Below are 26,284 nucleotides of genomic sequence, written 5' to 3'. Positions count from 1 at the left end.
GGAATGGTGGCCGAAGTATGAAGAGGCATACGAAAGTTTAGCTCATCTGGCACGTAAATACCTTGCAATGCCAACTACAAAAGCCTGCCGTGCCAAAAGCCTGTTCTCACTTTCCGGTGACGTAAATAAGAAGTGGGCAGCATTATCTCCCGTAAATGTAAACAAACTTGTTTGTCTTAGCGATTGGCTGAACGAGAAGTAGGACTCAGTGGACTTGTAGGTTCTCAAGTTTTATATTTTGTGTTTTAAGTGCAGTTATGTAACAAAAAAAAATCTACATTTGTAAGCTGCACATTCACGATAGAGATCGCACGTCAGTACTTGTATGAGGTGAATTGAAAAATACTATTCCTTTTGTTTATCATTTTTACAGTGCAAATATTTGTAATAAAAAATAATACATGAGCACTGTCTACTTTGTATTCTGTTGACAGTTTCAGAGTGGTAGCTGTCAGATTAGGCCTGAATAAAGACTGGGAGTGGTTGGGTCATTACAAAGTCTAAACTTAATTTCCACACTACTAATTTCTCCCTACTGTTACTCACACCTTCTTGTCAACTGTCTGTAATGGGGCATTCTCTTACCACTTCAAAAGTTATTTTTCCTCCCTTGGTATTCTGCTGTTAATTGATTTATGTTTTTAAACTGACCTCACACTTGGTAAAGCAACCCCCCATCCTTTCATGTATTTATACCTGCTCCTGTATTTACTTCATGCATCTGATGAAGTGGGCCCAAATAAATTTGTTAGTCTCTAAGGTGCCACAAGGACTCCTCATTGTTTTTGAATTCTGTGTTGTAATGGAAATCAGTATATTTGAAAATGTAGAAAAACATCCAAAATATTTAATAAATTTCAATTGGTATTCTATTGTTTAACAGTGCAATTAAAACTGCAATTAGTTTTTTTGAGTTAATCGCATGAGTTAACTGCAATTAATCGACAGCCCTAATAAAAACGAATCCATACTGAATAGGGAGTGGGTTTAGCTGTGGATTCACAATCCCCAAATCCTCATGCAGGAAGTGAGGGCGTGTGAGGATGTGCCAGTTCAGTTATCTGAATTCCCAAAGTGAACCAAAGTTTTTTAACCCTTCTTGGGTTGAAGTAGAAGGACCTTTCTCCAGTAAAAAGCAACAGAGGGTCCTGTGGCACCTTTAAGACTAACAGAAGTATTGGGAGCATAAGCTTTCGTGGGTAAGAACCAGAAGTGAGGTTCTTACCCACGAAAGCTTATGCTCCCAAAACTTCTGTTAGTCTTAAAGGTGCCACAGGACCCTCTGTTGCTTTTTACAGATTCAGACTAACACGGCTACCCCTCTGATACTTTCCCCAGTAGTTATGAGTGGGGAAAAGATGGCATTCCTATAACTGAAGGAAAAAACTAGCTTAAAACTCTGTTCTTGTTTTTGGAGGTCATTTTTTGAGCAAAGATATGCAAGCTGTGAAAGTAGAAACTATATGTGAAACTAAGGACTGAAGCTTCCTGAAATCAAAAGAACCTGAAGTAGTATTTCAATTTGCTGGCTGTTGTGTGTACTGCAAGACTATCAGGAGGAGGAACTGGGACACCTACAGTTGCATGTGATGGCATGCTGCTGCCAAGAGTGGACTGAATCAAGGTACTGCAGACAAAAGAAACCAAATATTCAGTTTTGCTGATGAATGCACATGGGGAGGTGTCAGAGACAGAGTTCTGATTACAGTAGTGGAGAAGGCATAAAAGTAAACCTTAATTCAGTTATACCCTGGTAGGAATAATAGATATTTTCCATATAGCGCTTCTGTTAGCATTGTCAAGATTGTGGACTAGATGGCCTAGGTTTAAGCCCAATTTCTGATGCCCCAAACAATGTGGCTTCAATTTGCCACGAGAAACAAGTTTAAATAAGTCTAAGTTTAATACAACTAACTCTCAGGATGTTTTTTCTAATATTCAGTCTAATTTTTCACTTGTATTACATCCAGTTACTTTTAGTTATGCCCCATTATGCAATCCTCTGGTCCTTTCCATCCTCTGTTTACAGCTTTTAAATATTTATCCTGTTCTCATGTCCCCTTACCTATATTTAAATGGTTTTTAAAATCTCTTAATCCATACGGGCCCCTATTCACTTTTGTTCTTCTCTGAACTCCCTCTCATCTGTCTGAAGCGTGAAGCTGAATGTATGTGATGTGTTAAACTTCCCACCACTTTTGAGTACTGGAAAAAAGAACTCTTCCTTTCCCTCTCTTCTGTTCCACAAAATAGTTGCTAGTCTGAGCACTACATGTTGGTTAGACCAGCTCACTCCATCACTCTGGAGGCTTTTTGCTGAGTTCAGACTCCCTTTGTTGAACTACAGCAGCACTGCACTCTGACACAAGACTTCAGAGCTGAAACTACATAAACTATGGAAAACACTAATTAAACATCTAGAAGCTTACATTTACTTGGAAAATGTTGCTGTAATAGGGAGGGACTGTCCAAGCCAGGTGACACCTTCCATTACAAAAAATCTTCTGAGGAACTAACTTCTCATACACGGTATTTCCCTCCTGTACTTCAGTACTGTTGGCTTTGTCTAGTGGCTCTAAAGTGACTAAAACAGCCACAAGGCATTACTTCCCTGACCAAAAGCAGAAAATATCTAACAAAACAAGCAAATTCTACCGGTTTAGGTGAGCAGCCGAGCCTCTAGATGCTAAGAAGCCCCCAGTGAGGTTGAAAAGATCAATGACTTGAAGACTGCCACCAAGGCATACTGGCAAACATTTCTGAATGGGAGTTCCACAGCCAAGGTCCCTGACCTGAGAGTGCTCTGCCAACCTCAAGAACAACTTGAGGATCCAGGAATTCATTTATGTCTGTGCAGGGTGGATTGATTTCTAAAGCGATTCCAGTGATTTAAGTGACTGATTTAAATAAGCAAGCAGGAAACTTATTTAAATTATCTGTTTTAATCTTGGTTTGTATTTGTATATTTTCTCTTTCCTAAAGAGAGGCTGATATGCAAGTAAAGATAGCCTTTAACACTAAATTTGGTGCTGCTTTTTGCTAGCTGGGAGGATATACAATATTGATTTATCTAAGCAATTATATAGCTTAACTTATTCAGATTCTTAATTTTTATAATAGAAAATCGTGAATGTTTTTTACTAAATGATTGATTTTTTAAATTTGATTTGTCTAGCTGTATTTGGAAACTAAAAATGCACAAAAACAGCATTTTAAAATTTAAAACTTGTTTTTACTAAAAGTACCTTAGTTGTGCTGGATACACAAACCTTTTCAGAAAGTTTATCAAAACACGCTTTGCTTTAAAACTGATTTTTATTAAGCAAGGGAAGTACTAGCTGTAGTTAATGAGTTGAGCTGGCTGATAGTTTCTGGTTACCATGTCCTTCAAGATCTTAGAATTAGTAGATTTCATACCTAGTTTTTATTGATAATTTGGAAGAAGAAAACAAGTTTTCCTGTTTTTTCAACTCCTAGTTTTTCTTAACTGTTTTGAATGAACTAGTAATTGAACCTAAACCAATTGAATAAACTGAAATGAAGCAAGTATTCTTTCAGCAGCTGCAGAAGAGGCTACTGCTGTCACACTGGTTTAACACTTACGGTTTCTGGTTTCAGGTGCTTGGCCAGTGACTTCCACCAGTTCAGTTGTCTCACTGTCTTTAAGCCTTGGTAACAAACATGTACTGGTTAGTCATTTACGTTTAAAAATATTTAGTAAATCGAGGTCTTAAAGTATGCTGTCATAATTTCAAATTTAATTTAAAACACTTATTTTTATCTGCCTAAATCCACTTGTAATGTGTTTCATGCCAAAGAAGGGGGTGGTTATGCTAGCAGGGAACGTTACTGAAAGTGGCAAAAGACTGGGCTTTTCCTTGAGTTAATCTGAGAATCAGAAATAAAATTAACAAACTTCCTTCTCATTTTTTGAGGAAATGCCAAAAAAATTGAAGTTCCACCTAATAATATTTAATAGGCTTTGCTTCCACTGAATAATGCCACCACAGTGTATTGAGTTCATCTTTGTGGTATGCCACAGGACTGTGGTGGTCCATAATGAATCAGTGTTCAGTCTATCCCGTAGAAGAGATCACAAATCACAGGGCAATATAAAGCTTTTATATCCATGCATAGTTCCTATTTATATCATTTTGGAGTTGGGCCATAGATTACACCCTTACAGGCACACAGTCCTTTTAATTATATGCTGTGAAATTACTTCTTTCTTCCTCTGGGCTGCTGGGAGGGAGTCTGTGTAACCTTCAGAGAGCCTCTCTTCTGTTTCTCTCCTCTCCCTGATGTTCTTGCATGGTGCCGGAGCCCATTTAAGAGTGCATCATGCTATCTGGTCAGTTTGCTCTGCTCTCAGTGAGGAGCACTGCTATGATTCCCTGGGTTAGGACAGAATGTCAAACTCAGCTGAGCACCTTAGCATGGGAGTGTTGTTCAGTTGCTGATGACAGGAAGTGAGCCAAGCCTGGATGAGGGAGCAAATGTGAATGGTCTTCTGTTTACAGACTTATTTTGCAGGTGTGACTTTAGAAGAGGGTCAGTATATGTGCTCAACTTCTAGTTGTGATGTTCTGAGATCTTAACCTGCACTTCAAAAAGTTTCCTATTGTAATCCCTCTGGAGTTTTCTCTGACTGAGAGAATAATGCCATTTTATACTTTCTAAATTTCTCGGTAGTCCTCTCGCGTTTTATCCTCTCAAAAGGAAGCAAAATAATGTAAGTTTATGAGCAACAGAGGGTCCTGTGGCACCTTTGAGACTAACAGAAGTACTGGGAGCATAAGCTTTCGTGGGTAAGAACCTCACTTCTTCAGATGCAAGAAGAAGTGAGGTTCTTACCCACGAAAGCTTATGCTCCCAATACTTCTGTTAGTCTCAAAGGTGCCACAGGACCCTCTGTTGCTTTTTACAGATTCAGACTAACACGGCTACCCCTCTGATACTAAGTTTATGAGGAGGCCACTGTGTTCTCATCGGGTTTCAGTGATTTAGCTGGATATTTCAGTAGCCATTTGGAACTACATAACTACTTTGTCATGCCTGGAATCCCCTGTGACTGCAGTTGACTGTTTTTATAGTAATCCCCTTATGAACTGTAGATTTTGGGGGGGATTTATGTGACTTTTGGTATTTGTTACCTCTTGTCTGTATTTAAAGACTAACCATTTTGAATTGCTGCAAACGTCTTGAATAGAAACTGCAGTGTTGCATAGTAGGGTGGATTGTTTTAAATCAGATCACTTAAAATGAGTGGTTTTTAATCCGTGATTTAAATCCGTAAGCAGGAAACTTTGATTTAAATAATCTTAATCTGGTTTCGCATTTGTGTATTTTTATTTATTTTATTTTTTAAGTTATAGTAGACCCTCAGTTACAACCACGTCGGGAATGAAGGATGTTTGTAACTCTGAACAAAACGTTACGGTTATTCTTTCAAAAGTTTACAACTGAACATTGACTTAATACAGCTTTGAAACTTTTACGCAGAAGAAAAATCGAGCTTTTAACCATCTTAATTTAAATGAAATAAGCACAGAAACAGTTTCCTTACCTTGTCAAATCTTTTTTTAAACTTCCTTTTTCTCTTTTTCTAGTAGTTTACATTTAACACAGTAGTGCACTGTATTTGGTGGGTTTTTTCCGCTCTCTGCTGCTGCCTGATTGCATACTTCCGATTCCTAATGAGGTGTGTGGTTGACTGGTTAGTTCGTAACTATGGTGTTCTGAGGTTCTACTGTATTTTCCTAAAGAGAGATTGATTCTTATTGGTTTGGTAGCCATTAAAATATCTTTACTTGCAACTAAATATAACCTTTACGTTAAATTAGATTCCTCTTTTGCTTTTAAAAAAAAAAAAACTTTTTATCCAACCTATTGTTCACTAGTCTACATCTGAGGCACACTGCACATATGCTAAGGTGACACCTGACCAGGATTCATCACCAAATTTGGTCTGCTGGTTGGATCGTTAGCTTCCCCGGCTTGGGTCGGGTACTGATGGGGAGTGCGACGTGAATTCTGATCCGGTTTACACAAATGGCAATTTTACATTATTGTCTTTATGCACAAAGGCCTCCATTTGAAATATGTAAAATGGCTAAAGAAGAATTTGGTGGTATTCTTGGCCCTGTACAACTGCACAGATTTGCCATACTTTACTGTTTATTAAATATTTTGATCTTGGGTAAAATTGCCAAGGAACCTATCCCAAGTGGCTGAAAGCACTTGGTCAAACAGTCCTCAAGTGTGGTGTTCCAAATTGTTAGTCCAATAATTCTGCTGATGTTTACTGAATCTTTAACCTCTGTCTTGCAGAATGGAGACGTATGTATTTCAATTCTTCACCCACCTGTAGATGACCCACAAAGTGGAGAACTGCCATCCGAAAGGTGGAACCCCACCCAGAATGTCAGGTAACAAAATACGGAACCACTGACTCCACAAATGTAGGCCTCATGCAAGTTCTCTTGAGGTCCATATGTCCGTTCAGACCATAGCCTGTCTTCCGGCCTCTGATGGAAATGGGAAAACTGGCTTGGCAACAATCTCTAAAAATGGCTTGTCTGAATCTGACCGAAATAAGTATCTTAAACTGGAAAAATAATCTTCTAGTTAATTACTGGAGTGCAGTGTGTTCAGATACTGTGCTACCCTGTTGAGATTTCCACTCTGTGTGGTGATGTATCAGTGTTAAAAATTGCTCAGAGAATAAACTTGCTGTCTCAGATTTAGACTAGCCTTTCCAAAGCCACGCTGTCCTTCATATTTAAACTACCATTCTACCTTTGAGTAAGTACTCCACTGAGATACCAGAAGTAGAAAAGACCCATCTTTCAGGATTTGTCTGCATGCTCATTTACTAATATTCGAGATTTGTCCTGAGGGATCGTGGAACCAAAAGGGGTAGAAAAAATCAAGACTAAATCAAGCAGGGGGGGATCCAGCCTGTGGGCCAGGATTTTGACACCAGTGGCGTATGCTCTCTGCTTGTACCTTGGGCCTTTTTCCTACTTTTTCCCTTGCCTTCTACTATTTGGCAATCTTGTCCTTTTGAATGTTGTCCTAAGCAGATGGTTTCCAGGTATTTCCCCTTGGTGCCCAAAGCTGAATGAGTCACGAGTCGCCAAAAGCACTCTAGGCTAACCAACACTTTGCTTTCTTTGGGCAGGTCTACATTGAAAAACCTGTATCTGCACAGCTGAAGATGCTGTATGTCTACAGGAGAGAACTCTCTCATTGGTGTAATTAATCCACCTTTGCGAGAGGTGGTAGCTGTATTGACAGGAGCTCTCCTGACTACATAGTGCTTAGTTTGGTATAACTACGTTGCTCAGGAATGTGGATTTTTTCATACGCCGAGCAACATAGTTATACCAAAGTAATTCTGTAGTGTAGACCTATTCTTTGAAAATCCTAACTCTGTATATCCTCTCTTGAGTTTATAGTGCTCCATGCTACAATATGCCTCTAATGACACTTGCTTTATGTACAGTGGTGAACCATGCAGTGGTAATAGCTATCTAGCTACACAGTGGAAAGAATTCTTGCTGGGATATTAAGAACTTAGAGTAAAGCTTTATGCTGTGTTTAAGTTTGTCTGATTCACAACCAAAAGATGAGTTTTTAAAAAGAACGGTCTCTAATCTGCATTATATCTTTAGAAAAGTATCAGCAAGTGGAAGTATCCAGTGTTTACAGTGTTAAGTATTACTAAACAGTGATTCCGCAATTTCAGATCTTGCTCTATCCCTTGATCGATTTTTTTTTTTCCCTATTTTTTATTGATAACATGTATTGAGGTCCCAGCCTATTTATTTAAGTCTAATATTTGGAAAGAGTCAAACAATGACACTATACAGGAGAGTTTCTGCCTTGATAGCTAAAGGAGCCAAGTGACAGCACTTTTGCTGTTATCCTTAGGGCCTGGAGCTCGGTCTCTCTAGTCCTCAACCAGTTTCTCCACTTACTATTAGCTTTCAAAAGGTTGTCTCATAGTCCATGATTTTTAAGCTCTGACTAATTTGGGGTTTTGTTAATTTATCATTAGAAAGAACTGTTGTCTAACCAAATGCTTTGGCAAAGAGGGGATAAGGAAGATTCCTGACTCTTAGGGCAGTTCTACACTACAGGACTAAGTCGACCTAAGTTGCACAACTCCAGCTACGTACCTTAGGTTGACTTAGTGCGGTGTAGACAGCGCAATGTCTCAACGGGAAAAACTCTCCCGTCGACTTACCTTACGCTTCTCATTCCGGTGGAGTACCGGCGTCGACGGGAGAGTGATAGGTGGCTGCGCGTCGGTCCCCCGGTAAGTGGAGACAAGCCCGTAGAATAGGCTAGCAAGCCACATTCTGCAAGGTGCTGAAGTAGAATGGTCTTGGCTGAAAACTGGGCATTTTAATGAACCAGTGATTTATAATCCCAACTACACATACCAAAGGTTAGGGTCTAAATTAGCTGTTATCTCTAAGAAAGATCTTGGAGTCATCCTGGATAGTTCTCTGAAAAAGTCTCATTAACGTGCAGCAGCAATCAAAAAAAGCTAACAGTGCTGGGATCCATTAGGAAAAGGATAGGTAAGACTGAAAATATCCGTTCCACTATATAATTCATGATACACTCACATCTTGAATACTGCATGCAGTTCTGGCCATCCCATCTCAAAAAAGATATATATTAGAATTGGAAAAAGTACAGAGAAGAGCAACAGAAATGATTATGGGTATGGAACAGCTTCTGTATGAGGAGAGATTAAAGACCTGGGACTGCTCATTTTAGAAAAGAGACAACTAAGGGACGCTGTGATAGGTGTATAAAATCATGAATGGTGTGGAGACAGTGAATAGGGAAATGTTAATTACACCTTCACATAAAACACAAACTAGGGGTCATCCAATGAATTTAATAGGCAGCAGGTTTGAAACTCACATAAGGAAGTCTCCTGACAATATTAACTATCTCTGTAATCCCTGCTGCCTAGCCATTAGTTGGCAGTGTACTTCCACTGTGGGATCTAGAGTATCTTCAAAAGGGATTTAATTCTTCCACTCCTAGAGTAGCTCCTGTTCATGTCCCTTTTGAAAAATGTAGAGAAGACTTAGCCCATTAGAAACATTAATTTTGTTGACGTTCTTACCATACACCACCAGGCAGATGAGAATAACCAGATAGTTGGTATTATTTCTCATTGGTGACCCTTGGGGCCAGTACTTAAGGTACACATTGAAGTCAAATGAACTTTCCTGGTTTAGGGAGGGTAGAATATCTCAAGCCACTTCCCCTCATCCTACTTCCTTGGGAATCTTTTAGGCACTATTCTAGACCATGTCTTCGCTACAGGGACTATCTCCACGTCGCTATGTCAGTGTAACCTTGTAGCACAGACTCAGCCTACGGTGACGGAAGGAGTTTTTCCATTGTTGTAGGAACACCGCTTCCTCAAGCGTTGACAGCTAGATCAGTAGCAGCATTTTTCTGTCCATCTAACTGCGTCTCTGCTGGGGATTAGGTCAATAAAGCTATGGTGCTAACGGGTGTGTCCCCTATGCAACAAGGACTCACTAGTGCTAGGCCCAACTCTTCTTCTCACAATCAAGGCAGAGTGTCTGGAGAAGGGCACACAGTTTGAAGTGAAGAGATCCTGAGTTCTAATTATGGCTGTGCTTCTGGTTCTTGTGTGGCCTAGTACAAACAGAAGAGTGGGCAAATCACGTCAATCTGTCAAAATGGGGATATTTGCTAATATCCTAGGGGTGCGGAGGATGGATTACCCATCTGTACAGTGATTTGAACAAGAAGACTTTTTGACCAAGGCATTCCTTTGGACAATGGACAATAAGGGTCAAGCTTGTCTGTGCAGGAGACGGAACTTTCTCCAGTAGTGGTCAGAGACTGGAATGAACTCTTCCAGAAACTGACCACCTTTCACTGTCAGTGCAAGGCTATTTTCTTTTACCTTGCATTCAGAGAGGGCTAAGGAGTGACTCGATTACAGTCGAGAAGTTACCTACAGGAGGAACAAATATTTAATAATGGGCTCTTCAGTCTAGCACAGAAAGGTATAGCATGATCCAATGGCTGGAAATTGAAATGAGACAAATTAAGACTGAAAATAAGGAATACCAGTGAGAGTAATTAACCATTGGAACAATTTACCAGGGCTCAGGGTCGTTTTTTTTTTTTTCCATCACTGACTATTTTTAAATCAAGATTGGATGTGTTTGTAAAAGATCTGTTCTGAATTATTTTGGGCAAGTTCGGTGGCATGTGTTGTGCAAGTCAGACTAGATGATCACAATGGTCCCTTCTGACCTGGAATAAATGACCATGACATCTCCATGTGATCTCCTTGATATTTCTAATTAGAAAACAGATAGTTGTTGGACTCCCTACAGGTAACCAGTCTGTTACCATGTTTCCTGTTGAAATAGGAAATTCCTGTGGTGTTCCATATATCACAGAGATCCAATGTGTTGATGCACAACTACTATGCCATCTGCCTATATACACATCATATACAGGGTTTATTTTAAAGTAAGATGTGAAAAGGAATGACTTCCATCTACCCCTCTTTTCCTATGGAATGCTGACACCCATGTGGGTTGTCAGAAGTGGGGATTGAACTTGTGACCTCTGGATCTCTACTGGCTGAGCTAAAAGATTGTCTCTTAGCCTAGTTTCAGAGTAGCAGCCTTGTTAGTCTGTATCCGCAAAAAGAACAGGAGTACTTGTGGCACCTTAGAGACTAACAAATTTATTAGAGCATAAGCTTTCGTGGACTACAGCCCACTTCTTCGGATGCATATAGAATGGAACATATATTGAGGAGTATATATATCTCCTCAATATATGTTCCATTCTATATGCATCCGAAGAAGTGGGCTGTAGTCCACGAAAGCTTATGCTCTAATAAATTTGTTAGTCTCTAAGGTGCCACAAGTACTCCTGTTCTCTTAGCCTAGGCAAGCTCATCAACCTCTGGGGCCTAGCTACCACTAGAGGGAGACAGTGCGGCACTATTTGTGGGTATGGCTTAGGCTTATGTATCTGGCTGGTCTTTATATTGTTGCTATTTTGAATCCCCACTAAATTGTAACGCTTTCAGAATAAGCCATCCCAGAGCACTGATGGTGACCTGTTCGACTGAATAACATTGGTATGTGTTTCTTGAAAATACCTTACTTGAGACCTAAGTGAACAAGCATTTACCTAGGAAACATGTATCCCAAATATGTAGTTATAGGCATAACACTTAACACACTCTTGGACAGTAATCTATACCCCTTGTGGTCACGTTTCACTCCTTAGAGCAATATAACTAGCAGGTATGACTTATTTCTCAGCCTGATAAGAGGAATATTCCCTGAGTTCTGTAGAAGCAAGTGTTTAGGCACGGTCTTCTCAGCTCTTGTCTTTGGTATCTCCTTCTATTTCATATATACTTTCCTTCCACTTCACTTCTAATGCATTTGTCTCTAGTAAGACTTCAGGCAAGTGCAGTAAACAGAACAGTAACTGCAGCCACGTGGCTGGGAGTATAGAATTACTTAGCTTAGTTTGCACTTTGTGCCGTGTGCCTTCGTCATGAGGGGTGTGCATGCACCCAAGAGCACAGGCTCTTAAGCTTTCTTGACTGTTGTATGAAATGTAACTTTTGGCTTTCCTGTTCTTATTGCCTTGTTTAGAACCTTGTCTCCTTAAAATAAACTGTCACTGCTCTTCGTGGGTATTCTGAACACCTCCATCCTACTGAAGAGAGCTTTGCTCTCTTTTGGCTTGTTGTTGCTGCAGATCAAGGAGGCTGTCTGCTAGGAGTTACGTAACTGGCCTTGTGCTGATTCACAGCTCACCAAGAATCACTCTCGACAGTGTAATGGGATACTGTAGAATTCTTGCCTTGCGTGTTCTCCTTGGGTTGCCTAGCAGCTATCACCCGTAGCACTGCGTGGGCTGGGGGAATCCAGGCTGGGGGAATCCAGGCTGGGGATCCAAGACATCCCTAACAGCAGTTAGGCAAGAAAAAGCCAAGGCCTGGAATCCAGACTGTAGTATGAGGAATCCTTCTTTGGAGGCATCAGACCATAGCAACTGCCATCTCCTTCCCCACTACGGGGGCTGAACAAACAGGGCAGGGTTTCCTGGGAGGCAGGAGGAGGTAGCTCCCAGGAGCATCGGGGATTTCTCAAGTAGCCAGGCTCCTTGAGCCTACACAGCCCCTGGATGTCGGCAGACTGCCTTTTACAGCTGGAACGATGGACATTATTTTTGTCTACCAGTTGGCTGTCTGCCCCAAACACATCCCGCCTCTGTCTTTGCAGCCAGCCTTGCACTCCCTGCCTGCCTTTCATTCCCTGTAACGAACAAGTAAAAGTAAATGGAACTGACAGGCCAGGTGCCCACCACCGCCCTGAACATTTTACTTTACGTTGGGCTCCCACCGGCCACTGTCATGTCTGCCTTCTCTAGAATATCTGCCTCGGGGCACAGGCAGTCCTCTGTCAGTATGTGTGTGGGGAGGTGCCCATCACAATGGGGAACTAATCCTGATTGGAGCATTTGGCTATTTAGGAAAGAATCTTGTGTGGATTCTTTAAATGATGAATATTCAATTGCTAGGGTGAGATAGGGGTGTATGTGGTTAAACGCTTAAAAGCAAATATGTTTGAGGAAAACAAACTCTTTACGCCAGGGACTCTGGCTGTGCAGGTTTCTGATACTAAGGGTACGTCTATACTTACCTCCGGGTCCGGCAGTAAGCAATCTATCTTCTGGGATCGATTTATCGCGTCTTGTCTAGACGCGATAAATCGATCCCGGAAGTGCTCACAGTCGACGCCGGTAATCCTGCTCCGCGAGAGGAGTACATGGAGTCGAGGGGGGAGCCTGCCTGCTGCGTCTGGACCCAGGGTAAGTTCGAACTAAGATACTTCAACTTCAGCTACATTATTCACGTAGCTGAAGTTGCGTATCTTAGTTCGAAGTGGGGGGTTAGGGCTGGTCCACACTAACTTATAAACACTTAAGCACTAAAGCTGGGACTAAAGCACACTGGTGCTGAAAGCCCCCACTACCTCAGGTGTGGGGGGGATTATATTCAGCACCGGTTTGCACAGGCACCTTAACGCTTTCTCCTTTCAGATCTTCCTGGCTTGAAGATCTCCTAGTGCATCATTTGTGGAATTGGTCAGAGAATTTTTTGACAAATCACCTTTTTATTGGAAAATACAGATTCCTCAAGACCTCATGGGAACTTATCAGGTTCAATGAAACTTTCATTGGGAAAGATCTGACTCCTGTTCGGAATTTCTGGTCAGAGATCACATGTCCGCCATTATAGCCAATAGCTCAATAGTTAGGGCACTCACCTAGGATGTGGGAGACCCCAGGTTCAAGTTCCTGCTCCAAATCAGGCAGGACTGGAACTTGGGTCTCCTATATCCTAGGTGAGTGCTCTAACCAGTGGGCTATTGGCTGTTCTGTGGGGGGTGTGTGAGGGGTGTCTCTCTCTGGCATTATTATTATTGTGGTGGCTTTTTTTTTAAAACTTCAAAAGGTCTTGGGTACATCCTAGTACTTAACAGGAACAGTTTGCAGTCCTAAATATTTGCTGGATAGGGACGGTGCTTTGTCCTGCTGTGAAGGCAGGGGACTGGACTTGATGACCTTTCAAGGTCCCTTCCAGTTCTGAGATAGGGCGCGCGCTCTCTTTCTGTCTCTCTGAAACCTTTTTCCCCCACACGTTTTCATTCTACAATCTCTCTCCAGTGAAACAAATTCCTGTTTGTTCTCTACCACCCCATTCTCTCCCTCTCCCTCCCCCCAACCTCTAAAACTCTTGGCTATTGGTGGTCTGAGCACATAAATCCTGTCATGCTGTTAACTTTGCTTTCATTTCAGCTGTGGGGTGTGAATTTGCGCCTAATTTTATTTTAAGTCTCAGCTCTAAATGTGTTCCTAAAATGGCAGCCTTAATTCACCTTCAAGACTTCTACCATAGGTCCATGAATGCTTAGCCCTGACTGCTATTGTTGCTTTTTTATTTTCCAGGACTATCCTACTGAGTGTAATCTCCTTGCTTAATGAGCCCAACACCTTCTCTCCGGCCAACGTGGATGCATCAGTCATGTTCAGGAAGTGGAGGGACAGTAAAGGAAAAGACAAAGAGTATGCTGAAATCATTAGGTAAAGTCTTGTTTGGACAGGAGACATTGCAATAAGAATTCAGTGCTATACTTCACACATCTTTTAAAACCACTTATTTTAAAGTTTCTAGATGAGCTTCATGCTTACAGGGCTAGATGTTGAAGGGGACATGGAAAATTACAATAGGGTCATAAGAGCAATGAGGGAAATTGGGGGGGGGGGGGAATCTGCTTAACATCTTAGATATGTATACACAAATGCAAGGAGTATGGGGAATAAACGGGAAGAACTGGAACTTGGCACATAAACTAAATTATAACAACTGGTATCACCGACTTGGTAGGATAAGTCTCATTACTGGAATATTGGTGTAGAGAGTGATAGCCTCTTTAGGAAGGGCAGGGTAGGAGGGGAGGGCAGAACACTTGTTCTGAGGTCCAAAAGAAGGTGAGAGGCAGACCAGTTGAAAGTCTCTGAATAAACATAGAAGAGGCAGGAGAGTCAGGAGGGGTGACTTCATGGTATGGATCTACTGTAGACCAGCAAATCAGAAGAGGGAGGTGGATGAGGGATTTCTAGAACAAATAACAGAAATATCCAACACACACAAAGTCTATTAGTAATGGGAGACTTTACTAATGGGACCTTCCCAGGCATTTGTTGGAAAAGTAACATGGCAAAACACCACTTCCAATAAGTTCTTGGGGACAACTTCTTGTTTCAGAAAGTGGAGGAAGTAACCGGGGGAACTAGCATGTTGGATTTGATTCTGACCAAGAGGGAGAAATTGTTTGCAAATCTGAAAGTTGAAGGCAATTTGGGTAAAAGTGCTCATAAAACGATGAGTTTCATGATTCTAAGGAAAGGAAGGAGTGAAAGTAGCAGAATAGGAACAGTGGACTTCAAAAAAACAGACATCAACAGATTCAGAGCTAGTAGGTAAGGTTCCATCGGAAGAAAATCTAAGGGATAAAGGTTCAGGAGAGCTGGCAGTTCCTCAAGGAGACAATATTAAAGGTACAACTGCAAACAATTCCAATGCGAACGAAAGACCAGAAGAATAGAAAAAGGTCAATATGGCTCCATCAGGAGCTCTTTAATCTGAAAATCAAAAAGGAATCCTACAAAAAGTAGAAACATGAATCAATTGCTAAGGATGTCTACACAAAAAATAGCACAAGCACGTAGTGACAAAATCAGAAAGGCTAAGGCACAAAATGAGTTACACCTAACAAGGGGCATAAGGCAATCAGAAGAGGTTCTTTAAATTCATTAGGAGCAAGAAAAAGATAAAGGAAACTGTAGGTACTCTACTTAATGGGGAAGAGAAGAGCTAATAACTAATGCCATCAAGAAGCTGGCGTGTTTAATGCCTATTTTGCGTCCATCTCACTAAAATGATTGATGATGACCAGATACTCAACACTATCAATAAGGGGAAAGGAACACCAGCCAAAATAGAGAAGGAATGGAATAGGCTAAAGAATATTTAAGTTAAGTTAGATGCATTCAAGTCAGCAGGGCCTGATGAAATTCATCCTAAAATACTTAAGGAACTGGCTGAAGCAAACTCAGAACTGTTAGCAATTATCCTCCATGAGTTCTGGAAGATGGGTGAGGTCCCAGAAGACTGGAGAAAGGTTCCATGTTTGCCTATCTTTAAAATGCAGGACCGAAGAGGATCCAGGGAATTAGACTAGCCAGCCTAACTTTGATACCTGGAAAGGTATTCGTACAAAATATTCACTAATCGATTACTAAGCACTTTGCAGATAATAGCATTATAAGGAATAGCCCACATGGACTGGTCAGGAACAAGTCATGCCAAACTAACCTACTTTCCTTCTTTGACACGGTTACAGGCCTAGTGGCTGTGGGGGAAGCTGTAGAGGTGATACGTATTGATTTTTAGTAAATCTTTTGACAGTCACGTGCCATTCTCCTAAGCAAAATAGGAAATGTGGTTTAAATTAAACTTTAAGCTGCGTGCACAACTGGTTGAAAGACTACTTGGAGTAGTTATCGATGGCTTGCCGTCAGAGTGGGAGGGCGTACCTAGTGCTGTCCCACAGGGGTCAGTCCTGAGTCCAGTACTAGCCAATATTTTCATTCATGACTTGGATAATGGAGTGGAGAGTGTCCTTATAAAATTTAGGAGGGCTTGCAAATACTTTGGAGAAGATTAGAATTCAAAATGACCTAGACGCATTAGAGAATTGGTCTGAAATCAACAAGATGAAATTCAATAAAGACAAGTGCAAAGTACTACACTTATGGAGGAGAAATCAAATGCACAACTACACAATGGGGAATAACTGTCTAGACTCTAGGCAGTAGTACTTCTGAAAAGAATCTGGGAGTTACCTGGATCACAAATTGAATGAGCCAACAACTTGATGCAGCTGCAAAAAAAGCAATTCTGGGTTGTATTAATAGGAGTGTTTGTGTGTAAGACACAGGACGTAATTATCCTGCTTGGCACTGGTGAGGCCTCAATGGGAGTACTGTGTCCAATTCTGAGCACCACACTTTAGGAAAAATGTAGACAAATTGGAGAGTGTCCAGAGGAGGAGAACAAAAATTACAACAGTTTTCGAAACCTGACATGTGAGGAAAGGTTAAACTTGGCATGTTGAGTCTTGAGAAGAGAAGACTGAGGAGGGAACCTGATAAGTCTTCCAATATGTTAAGGGCTGTTATAAAGATGATGGTGATCAACTGTTCTGCATGTCCACTGAAGGCATGACAAGAAGTAAGGGGCTTAATCTGCAGCAAGGGAGATTTAGGTTAGATATTAGAGGAAGGAACAGAGGGTCCTGTGGCACCTTAGAGACTAACAGAAGTATTGGGAGCATAAGCTTTCATGGGTAAGAACCTCACTTCTTCAGATGCAAGGCTCTTACCCACGAAAGCTTATGCTCCCAATACTTCTGTTAGTCTCAAAGGTGCCACAGGACCCTCTGTTGCTTTTTACAGATTCAGACTAACACAGCTACCCCTCTGATATTAGAGGAAAACTTTCTAACTACAAGAGTTAAGCTCTGGAACAGGCTTCCAAGGCAGGCTGTGGAATTCCCATCATTGGAGGTTTTTCAGAATAGGTTGGACAAACACCTGTCCGGGTGGCTTAGGTGTACTTGGTCCTGCCTCAGCACAGGGGGCGAGATTTGGTGACCTCTTCAGGTCCCTTCCAGCCCTGCATTTCTAGGATTCTACGTCAGAGTCACATAAATGTGTTTTTATTTTATTTTTTATTTGATTGGACCAACTTCTGTTTGTTTAGCATATCTCTTGCACTAATCGTTCCATCTTGTATGTACTTAGCTGTGACACGGAGTACCTTTCCCAGACCTGAAGTAGAGCTCTGTGTAGCTTGAAAGCTTCTCTCTTTCGCTCCAAGTTTGGTCCAATAAAAGATATTACCTCACCCACCTTGTCTCTGATATCCTGGTACCAACACTGCAAACATAAATAAGTTGTCACTTCTAACCTGAATATCTCTGGAAGCTGTTACTTTGTCCCTTAGAAGATTAAAGTTCATCTTAAAGCCATTTCTCTGCCTTGGTGGCAGGAGCCCCTGCTAGAGCACCCGTAGTGTGCTATTGATGCTGACTGCTGGCATAACAAGGTCAACATATCCTCTTCTGACTGCTTTGCTTTGTCAGAGTGTTCGGGCATAATACTCATACAGTCCTTTGGCCACTAACCAATCCCCATCTGGATCTGTTTCCCTTTGCACATTGCCTGTGTGCCTTGGTGAATAGTTAATTACTCATGTAATTTTGTTAATTCCATGCTTAATGAATTCACTTGAGGTTGCACTCCTGACCCTTTTGTATTTTAAATGCTGTTTCTGTACTGTAACCTTCCTTAACACAATCTGCAGTGCATGGTTCTGAGCTCGAAGCATCTGTTTAAAATCCTGCCTGTCTTTCATTTAGAATGGTGCCTCTTAGAAGTCCCTAGTTCTGCCAAGTCACTAGTTACTAAAAAACCCTTGTAAAGGCAGTAAGGCCCTCTCTGTCAGTAAGCTTTCAAGAGCCTTTTTGACTACTGGAGGATTTTCCCTTCCCCAGGTGGTAGTGACTAGACACGCATGGAGCCAGCCCTTTTTATTTAGGGCACACTTTAGGAATATGTTGAGAGTTCTGGATTAGAGCTGCTGACTTCCAATCATGAAATCAGCCTCATAGTTGCATAAGTGTTGTTGGGGCAAGATCCTCTGCCCATGTACAGTCATATAGATCCAACTCTCAGCAGCTGTTAGGTTAAAATGTCTCATTCTTACACCATGACAATCAACCCATTCCTCAGTGAAGGGCAGAGCCCTAATTATCATCTGCACACACACACACACACACACACATGTAATGGCTTCCAAAGACTGTTGCTAGAAAGGACTGGATCTGTAGCTCAAGGTAGCCAACATTTAGTTAAACTGAAGTTTCAGAGACGCTTGGCATTGACTCAGCTGTTTGCATTTACTTCAGTGGGAGCACAGCAGTGCTAAGCACTTCTGAAAATGCCATCCGAAGTATAGCTGGATAAAACTTTTAGTGGAACTTAAATGCTTTTGGAGAAACTTTAAGACGGTAGCACCAGAGGAAACCACTTGATATGTCTGTCCCCCTCTTCCCCCCCTTTTTTTAAGGACCCCTTTTTGGGAAAGAGGAAGATTGATTGATTGATTAATGCAATGAAATGTTCTACCTGTAACTAGCTTATGCAAGTCACTAATATTGGACCTTAAAATACACTATCTTGTGTTGCTGGAGTTTTGGAAGAGTTTACTAGGACTGACAATTTGTAGCAACCCCACACTAGTGACTGGAGGAAAACAAACTTGTGTGTTAGCTTCACTTGCATTACTTTTGACTCAACTGCTGTCTTCCTGTGGAATGCACATGCTGAAATGGCTTCATTGTCTCTGCGCCAGGGATGAGGTTTATGTTGGTTCTTGGAGATTGCTCTGCAAGTGTTTTGGAAGGGAAAGCTACGGCCGAACCTGTGATCACATTGCTGCTTTCTCTTCTCTACCTTGCAGGAAACAGGTTTTGGCTACCAAGGCTGAGGCGGAAAAGGATGGCGTGAAGGTCCCCACTACGCTGGCAGAGTACTGCATCAAAACTAAAGTGCCTTCCAATGACAACAGTTCAGATTTGCTTTATGACGACTTGTACGATGACGACATTGATGATGAAGACGAGGAGGAGGAAGATGCCGAGTGTTACGATGATGATGATTCTGGCAACGAAGAGTCGTGACCTGCTCCCTACATGCCCCTGTACTGCCCTGCCGACTCAGGCCAAAAGGGAGCAGTGGTAACCTAGCAACAGTCCAGCAAAAAATACACGGGGGAAATCAACAACAAACTCTTGTCTCCTGCTGTACGGATCTCTGTTTGCTCTTTTTTATGGACCTCTTCGAGAGAGAGAGAGACCCTTCACAGAATGTCTGAATTCCTGCATTCTTAACCCTTTCATCACTGTATTATGATTTCTTTTTTAAGAAAGAAACTCCCCCTCTCGCTTCTCTACAAAACGTTCACAGTGAAACAGGTTTGGGCTGTGTTTAAATACTTTAATTAAACACAGTCTTGCATCGAGATGTTTAATGTATTTAAAGCTGGAACGAACCCATTGAAGTTGGGTCCTTGGGAGTTCACAAGTGCTGCATTTACTGGGAAGAAAAAACAAACAAAACCACACAAAAAAGCAAATTGCCAAGGTTTAGCTGCTCCATTTACAATAATAACGTGTGCACATTCGTGTAGCTTTGTGGTGGTGGTGGTTTTTTTTCCCTTTTTTCAAGGCTTGGGGCAGAGAGTGTAAGCTACTGTGTGTTGAGCTTGATGGAATGTTTTACTGAAAGGTACAGTATTCCTTTTCAGCCTGTTCTAGTTAGGAAGTAGACAGCCCCTGGAGCCTTGTGCCCAGAGGGCCGACTCAGCTGCCTTGTTACCAAGTGTATGATATGAACCCTAAAATAAACACTTAACACGTCACATCTGTACAACTGAGCCCTGGGTTGCTATTTATTTTTCAGACTGGTTGGGGTTTAGAAATCACTATGCCGTTTGTTAGAATGCTGCTGGCTCCCCTTGTTGGGAGGGAATCGTGAAACTTAAATCCTCTCCTGCTTCAGAATGCAAAGTTGGCCACCTTAAAAGTGGTGGCAGGTTCAGTCAGCCAGTATTAGTCCTAGGAGCATGTGTTCAGTGTCTAGAATCTGCCGTTTTCAATAAGCTACTACACCTTGGGCGAGTCTAGTCTGTGCGTTAGTTGTAGATGCCACTTGCTCTTCTCTGCACCCCAAATGTCTACTGACTTTTAGCATCTACCTTTTTTTTATTTAAATGGGTAAGACTAGTTGTGAGTTGGCAAATGATGGGGCTCACCAAGACTTGCTGCTGTAGATTGTGGGCCTTGAGGCAGAATCCAAAATTCCCTTGCGCAACAATGCACTCACAAGAACTAGAAATATCAGTCTGGCCTTCCCCATGCTTATCAGTGGACAGACTTCCTGAATTGACTGTCAAACCAAGACTGTCCTCATTACTGGAGAGGGGATCCCGGTACCCAAGCTTTGTTGTGGTCCCATAGCTCTCAAATACTGATGCCAGCTTGTTCATGGCTGAAGAGGTGTCAAAAAGGTGCATGGACCCAGATGGCTGAGGGGAGCTCTGCAAACCAGGATTAGAAATAGCTGCCGCTAGGCTGTCAGCATGTTAACTGGGTGGTGTGCAAAATTCAGGCAGTTCAGCAACTCAAGCATCTCTTGCATGTGCTGGGGAGCTGTTGGCAGAAGATCCGACCTACCAGCCTCAAACTTTTTGAGCAGAATTTGATTGCTTAACCAGGTTGACATCACAAATCCATTATAAAGCACTGTTGTGATGTGGCTGTGGTGTGGCACCCTGAGTTGGCCTTTGGGACTATCTTTTGCCCACAGATTAGGACAGCACTTCAAGTATACTGAGCCTCTCATCGCTTCAAGAACCTACTCTAGTGGTGTAGAGTGACTCATGGTGCTGTTCTGGCTCCAGTGGGAGGCTTGTCTATGTGGGGGGGAGTAAGGACTGTTGTGTCAGGCCCTTACAGGCTCCTTTTAATGACATTTTGGTTGCCCCCTCGTCCTCAGGGTTTCCAGGGGCATGTCACCACCTTTCAGTAACCCTGCCTCCTCAAAGTTGATTGGCTGGGGAAGCCTTCTAACTTCTTACTAAAGTGAAAGCTGGGAGTGCTGGATCTGTGAGCACAAGGGCTGTGACTTCCTGGTATCAGAAGAGCGGATGTGTCCCCTGAGCTGGGAGCTGATTTTATTTAAAAAAAAAAAAAAAAAAAGATCCTGAAGTAAGGTGTCAGCTGTTTGGAGTTGAAAGCAGTCCAGCCTCAGCTACAAGGAAAGAGCAGGAACATTATGCCAGGGACTGGAAACGCAGGGTTCACGTCCAGCGGTTTTTAAAATGTTGGTTAAAGCCTTTTTTGCTGATAGGAACAGCCATGTTTTCCTCTTGTTTCTTTCTGAAGGCTCCACTGTGTGATCCTATCAAGACATTCCAGGACATGGTATATGAGACATTAGCACCAGCTTGCTGGTGGGGAAACCCCCTCCCTGTGCCCCATGGCATGACCAGAAAAAGCACCCTGTTTTGCCTTATTTATTAAAGGCAGCCTCCTACTTAAACTTGCATCCCTCCACCCATGTCCTCACACCGCATACAAGGACCTCAGTCTGCCTGCCTGCATGGCATTCCCTTGGGCGCTAGTCAGTACCTCTCCTTAAGCAGTCAGATTGTTACTTCTGAGTCACATGAGGCTTTGCCCACCATCCTCTCCAGTAGTGAGGGACCTTTTCCCTGCAGCACTTTTGGAGTGAGCAAATGGGGCTCCTGCATGAGGCGTGTAGTGCAGTTACCACTAACGCAAACAGTTTCAGTCAGAAACGTATACTTCCAGATCGAGCACCTGCGGTGTACTAGCTTCTTAAAAACCACTAGGAATGTATACAGTGCAATTAGATTGCAAGAACCAAGCGCATATCCCTTGAACTCATTCATGGGAATAGTTATTCTCCTAAGAACTATTCCCTCTGAGGCAGTCGGTGCTTTCTAGGGAAACCAACCTCATATTTTTATTTTTTTTGGGGGTGGTGATGGTGGTGAAGGGGATGACTTAAGATAGGGAAGCAAACAACCGAATCGATGCAACACCATTTGTGCTGATGACTTGGTTTGAAATGAGGATACTGCATCTTTCAGGATCTTTCCCTTGTACTTTGACCGTCTTCACTGTATACTCTCCAGTGATTTGTATTCTCAAGCTTGGTGTTGTAAGATGCGTTATCATGATTCTTCTGTTGTCCTTTTATTTTATTTTTATTTTTTAAAAAACCTGTTCCAAGAGCTCCTACATTAGCCAGATTAACTTCTCTCCCCCTCCGTCCCCTGCAGTGTCATTGCTTGTTGACTTGCTGGTTTCCTTTTCAAGATACAAACAACTGAAGTATGACTATGAAACTGTTTGAGATTATGAGGAAAAATGTTTACCTGACCGGTGTATTCTTTTCTTACCCCGTCTCCCGTCCCAACCAATGTTGACGTTTACATTTATAATTCAAGTGCAGTTTTCAACCATTCTGAGACCAGCAGGGTGCACTAGATTTTCTTAGTAGTTTTCTTAGCTGAAAATCCTGGATGTTTCCTTTATTTTTTTTTTTTCCCCCTTCAATATAATTTACCAGAAAGGATTAACTGATGCATTTTGTGTTGTCTTCCCCTTCAATAGTTTATTTTGTCTTTTCTGCACATCTCTCTACTAATAAAATGTGAAATAAAAATATCCCTGTATTGTTACTTCCCTGTCAACCAGACCACTTTGTTGCATAGGTTAAAAGCTCTGAATGCCAGCTCTTTGAAGGGGTGCTGAGGCTCTGTCTGTCCTTCAGAGCGGCAACACCTAGTGTTCAAGGGGTTGTATAAAAGATCTAGACCCTGCCCCCCAAATGCTAGGCTTTAGCATTAATGTTGGGGTGGGGAAAATCCATCCTGCCCCAAGCATGCTCTCAAGAAAGACCAGAGCAGTATGGAGAAATGGCCACTTAGGCCCGAGCTACAGCATGAAAAATAGTGGTGAACTACTCTTAACGTAGCTGACAACCTCATAGAACTGTAGGGCTGGAAGGGACCTTGAGGTCATTTAGTCCAGCCCCCCACTGAGGCAGGACTAAGTGAAAATGGTAAGTTTAATTGACAAAGAAGAGAGAGGACTTAATATTGTTATAAAATAAAGCTTAGTAATCTAGGGGGTCCAGGTTTTTTCTTGGACTGGAATTAATCCAATGTCTCAATTGCCTAAAGGTGTCTTGCTTTATACAGGGCCTGAACACGTTCCCATTACAGTAACAAGCTTTGCTGCTGATTTCAGTGGGAGCAAAGCATAACCGCAGTGAAACCTGGCTCAAGTGGGCACAGCAGACCCTGATGGCTCTTTGCTTAGTGGAAAGGGACTTGGAACAGCTACTGGAGTGACCTGTACCCTGTCAGCCCTTAAGCCAAGACCTGGTTGAAGAAAGCTGGCCTCATGGACTGCTGTGTACTGGGTGAGCTTAGCCTGACCGTTCTAAATGTCAATCTCTCTCTTCCCCATGAATGAATATTTGCTGAAAATCCTACAATAGGCCTAAAATTAGATCAGGGCCAGTTCACACTTTTCCCTCTAGTGCATACCCACGCACGATGACCTGCAACTACTGCTAGAACATAACTTACTGAACGGTGAATTGCCCTGAATGGTAGTACACAGCTTCAGCAAGCAGTTCTCCCACCACTCAGTGTGCGTGGAGCTGTGTGAAGATGGTCCTGGCATGACTGGCTGGAAGGGCTGGCTACTGGAGCTGTACTGCATTGCCCTGGACACATTGGATTGGTGTCAAAGCTAAGGGAGTACTTAACTATTTCCTATACTGCTGTGTGTAATGCAGGTGACAACTGGCAAAGGCAGGTATGAATTTGTAGACTGGAAAAACCTCAACAACAGGGGTGAGAATATCCAGTCTTCACTAACTGTGTACCACTGCTCTTTCATTTTTGTTACTCTAGTGTTGCCTAGAGCACCTCTATGGCCCCCTTGATGCAAATATTTCCTATGCAGTGCCGGTGCCTGTCCAAACCCTTGTAAGTGAGGGGAAATGACCCCACAACAAACCTATCTTAAGTGGAATTTGCAACTAAAAGATACTTACCCTCTTAGTGTCTCTGCTTCATAAGCTTAAATTTCACACCTTTACAAATTGTGCTGGACCCTAATCTTATGGTGACAGGATAATTTGGTTTGATGTACTGGAAGATAAGGCCTCTCCTATAGCCTGCATCCCTTGGCCTACCTGGAAATGTTAATCCTAAATCCACTCAAGTTTCTGAATAGCTCTTACCTTGTCAGTAAAGTGCTAGAATGGGGGTAAATAAGCTCATTGTATTTAGTGCTTGTCGTCTCACCTGGCTGACGGCCCCTGAATAACCACTACTGAAATTCACTTCCTGCCACCAGTACCTGTGGCACTGCTCAGGGGTGAAGCATCAACTAGCCTGCTGCATGGTGGGGAGGGGGGGAAGCTGGCTGCCTGTGGACAGAGGGGGACAAGTCACTGCAAAGCACCTGGCCAGTCCCCCATCTGGGGGGTAGCACTACAGCTCTTAGGGGGGATATTAGACAATAGAGAAATCACTGTGTAGGCAGCCAGGGTGGTGCACAACAGCATTGATCCTACCCCTCCCCTACACTGGTTCAAGCTGCCGCAGGGCCTATTACTCCTCGAGCTGGAGCAGACAAGAGTATCACAGGGGGACCAGGGCTGCAGCTGTGAAGAAGGTGCAGATCTCCAGCTCACAACAAACAGAGAAAGAGGAAGCCGTGCAAGATGTCAATGCAGAACCGGTAAAGGATTGCAGCTGAGTGCTACTTCTAGGAAAGGAGTGCTGGGCCAAACCCCCCCCTTCTCACTTCCATATTCTCCAGAGCTCAGGGGACTAGCCCATTTAGGCCTCACTCTGTCCAAAGCCCAGCTACAATGAAGCCTGTGCTGCAAAGAGATGGAGAAGGGACAATAACAAGGCCGCTCAGTGGCACAGGGGCTGCTAGTGCTTTTCAGCATTAATGTAGAGGCAGAAGGTTCCAGCTCAGCTTTGACGGTATGTCTACACTGCAATTAAACAGCCCTGTGAACCTGAGCTGGGCACCATAGGCCAGCTGGGGGGTTTTACTTGCAGTGTAGACAGCCCAGCTCTAGGACCCAGCAACCGTCTACACTGCAATTAAATAACCCCTTAGTGTCTCATGGTATGTCTACACTGCAACTGGACACTATCTGTAGCAATGAGTAGCAGAGGGTTATACACTGTGTGATGACTATCCACACTGCTGGTCTCTGCAGCCCCAGAGCCAGTCTTAATGCCAGCTAGCTCTAAAATCTGAGCTGGAATCGCCAAGGAAGTAGATTAAAAGCACCTCCTGCTTCTGAAAAGGGAAGGCTGGACCCTTCATGGTAGAAGCTGGTCAGTACATAGCCCCACTTCAGACATCTATTAAACCATATTGAGTCACCTGCCTACAGTTAGGTCAGCAAACAAATACCATCAGAGACACCTCTCCTCACTCATTGTGCCTAGGTTCCCTACTCTCAAATGAGGCTGTGGTTGTACCAGTAATAGACCAGGTCTGCTCTCCCAGGGCTATCTCTGAGTAAGCTTACTGAAGCCCTGCTTAGTAATGGGTGAAACTTACCCCCATCCAGAGGGCCTAGAGCTCACAAACCACCCAGTACATTGTACATGGTGCTTAGAGCACAGGCTGGCCGGCTGCTGTGTGAATTTCCAACTGGGAGCAGAGTTGTTGTGCACCTCCCACAGAGGCCTAAGAACCCCACTTAACTTTGGTCACATCATGAGAAAAAAACCATACTTCAAAATCTTGTCCAAAGTTCAAAGAGAATATTGCATCTCTTGCTGTAACTCTCCTTCCCTCCTCCTCCAGCAAAAAGAATAATAAATGGGATGTTCCTAGTGTTTTCCCTTCTCTGGGTACTCTCTTAAAAGTCCAGAAAGCCTCTCCTACCCCCAAGACCTATTTCT

General features: G+C 42.7%; 1 protein-coding gene and 1 long non-coding RNA gene across 3 annotated transcripts in view; one reads left to right on the top strand and one right to left on the bottom strand.

Annotated features, from left to right (window-relative positions):
• UBE2R2 (ubiquitin conjugating enzyme E2 R2) overlaps positions 1 to 22,995 on the top strand; it is a 95,880-nt gene extending 72,885 nt beyond the window's left edge. For both annotated transcript variants that reach the window (XM_065549947.1, XM_065549945.1), the window contains 3 exons: positions 6,331 to 6,428; positions 14,062 to 14,196; positions 19,202 to 22,995. In XM_065549947.1, coding sequence (XP_065406019.1) covers positions 6,331 to 6,428; positions 14,062 to 14,196; positions 19,202 to 19,421 — 453 coding nt within the window. In that variant the 3' untranslated portion in view covers positions 19,422 to 22,995. The remainder of the gene's footprint in view (positions 1 to 6,330; positions 6,429 to 14,061; positions 14,197 to 19,201) is intronic.
• On the bottom strand, positions 10,494 to 11,105 carry LOC135972334 (uncharacterized). The gene is made up of 2 exons (XR_010588751.1): positions 10,973 to 11,105; positions 10,494 to 10,687 (listed from the first exon to the last, which is right to left on the bottom strand). It is a non-coding gene; the product is annotated as an uncharacterized LOC135972334 (long non-coding RNA).
• Positions 22,996 to 26,284: the final 3,289 nt, after the last annotated feature.

The sequence above is a fragment of the Chrysemys picta genome, chromosome 6 (assembly GCF_011386835.1).
Source record: "Chrysemys picta bellii isolate R12L10 chromosome 6, ASM1138683v2, whole genome shotgun sequence".
In the NCBI taxonomy this organism is placed as follows: Eukaryota; Metazoa; Chordata; order Testudines; family Emydidae; genus Chrysemys; species Chrysemys picta.
The sequence above is the reverse complement of the archived record's forward strand: the minus strand, read 5'-3'. Positions and strand labels throughout refer to the sequence as shown.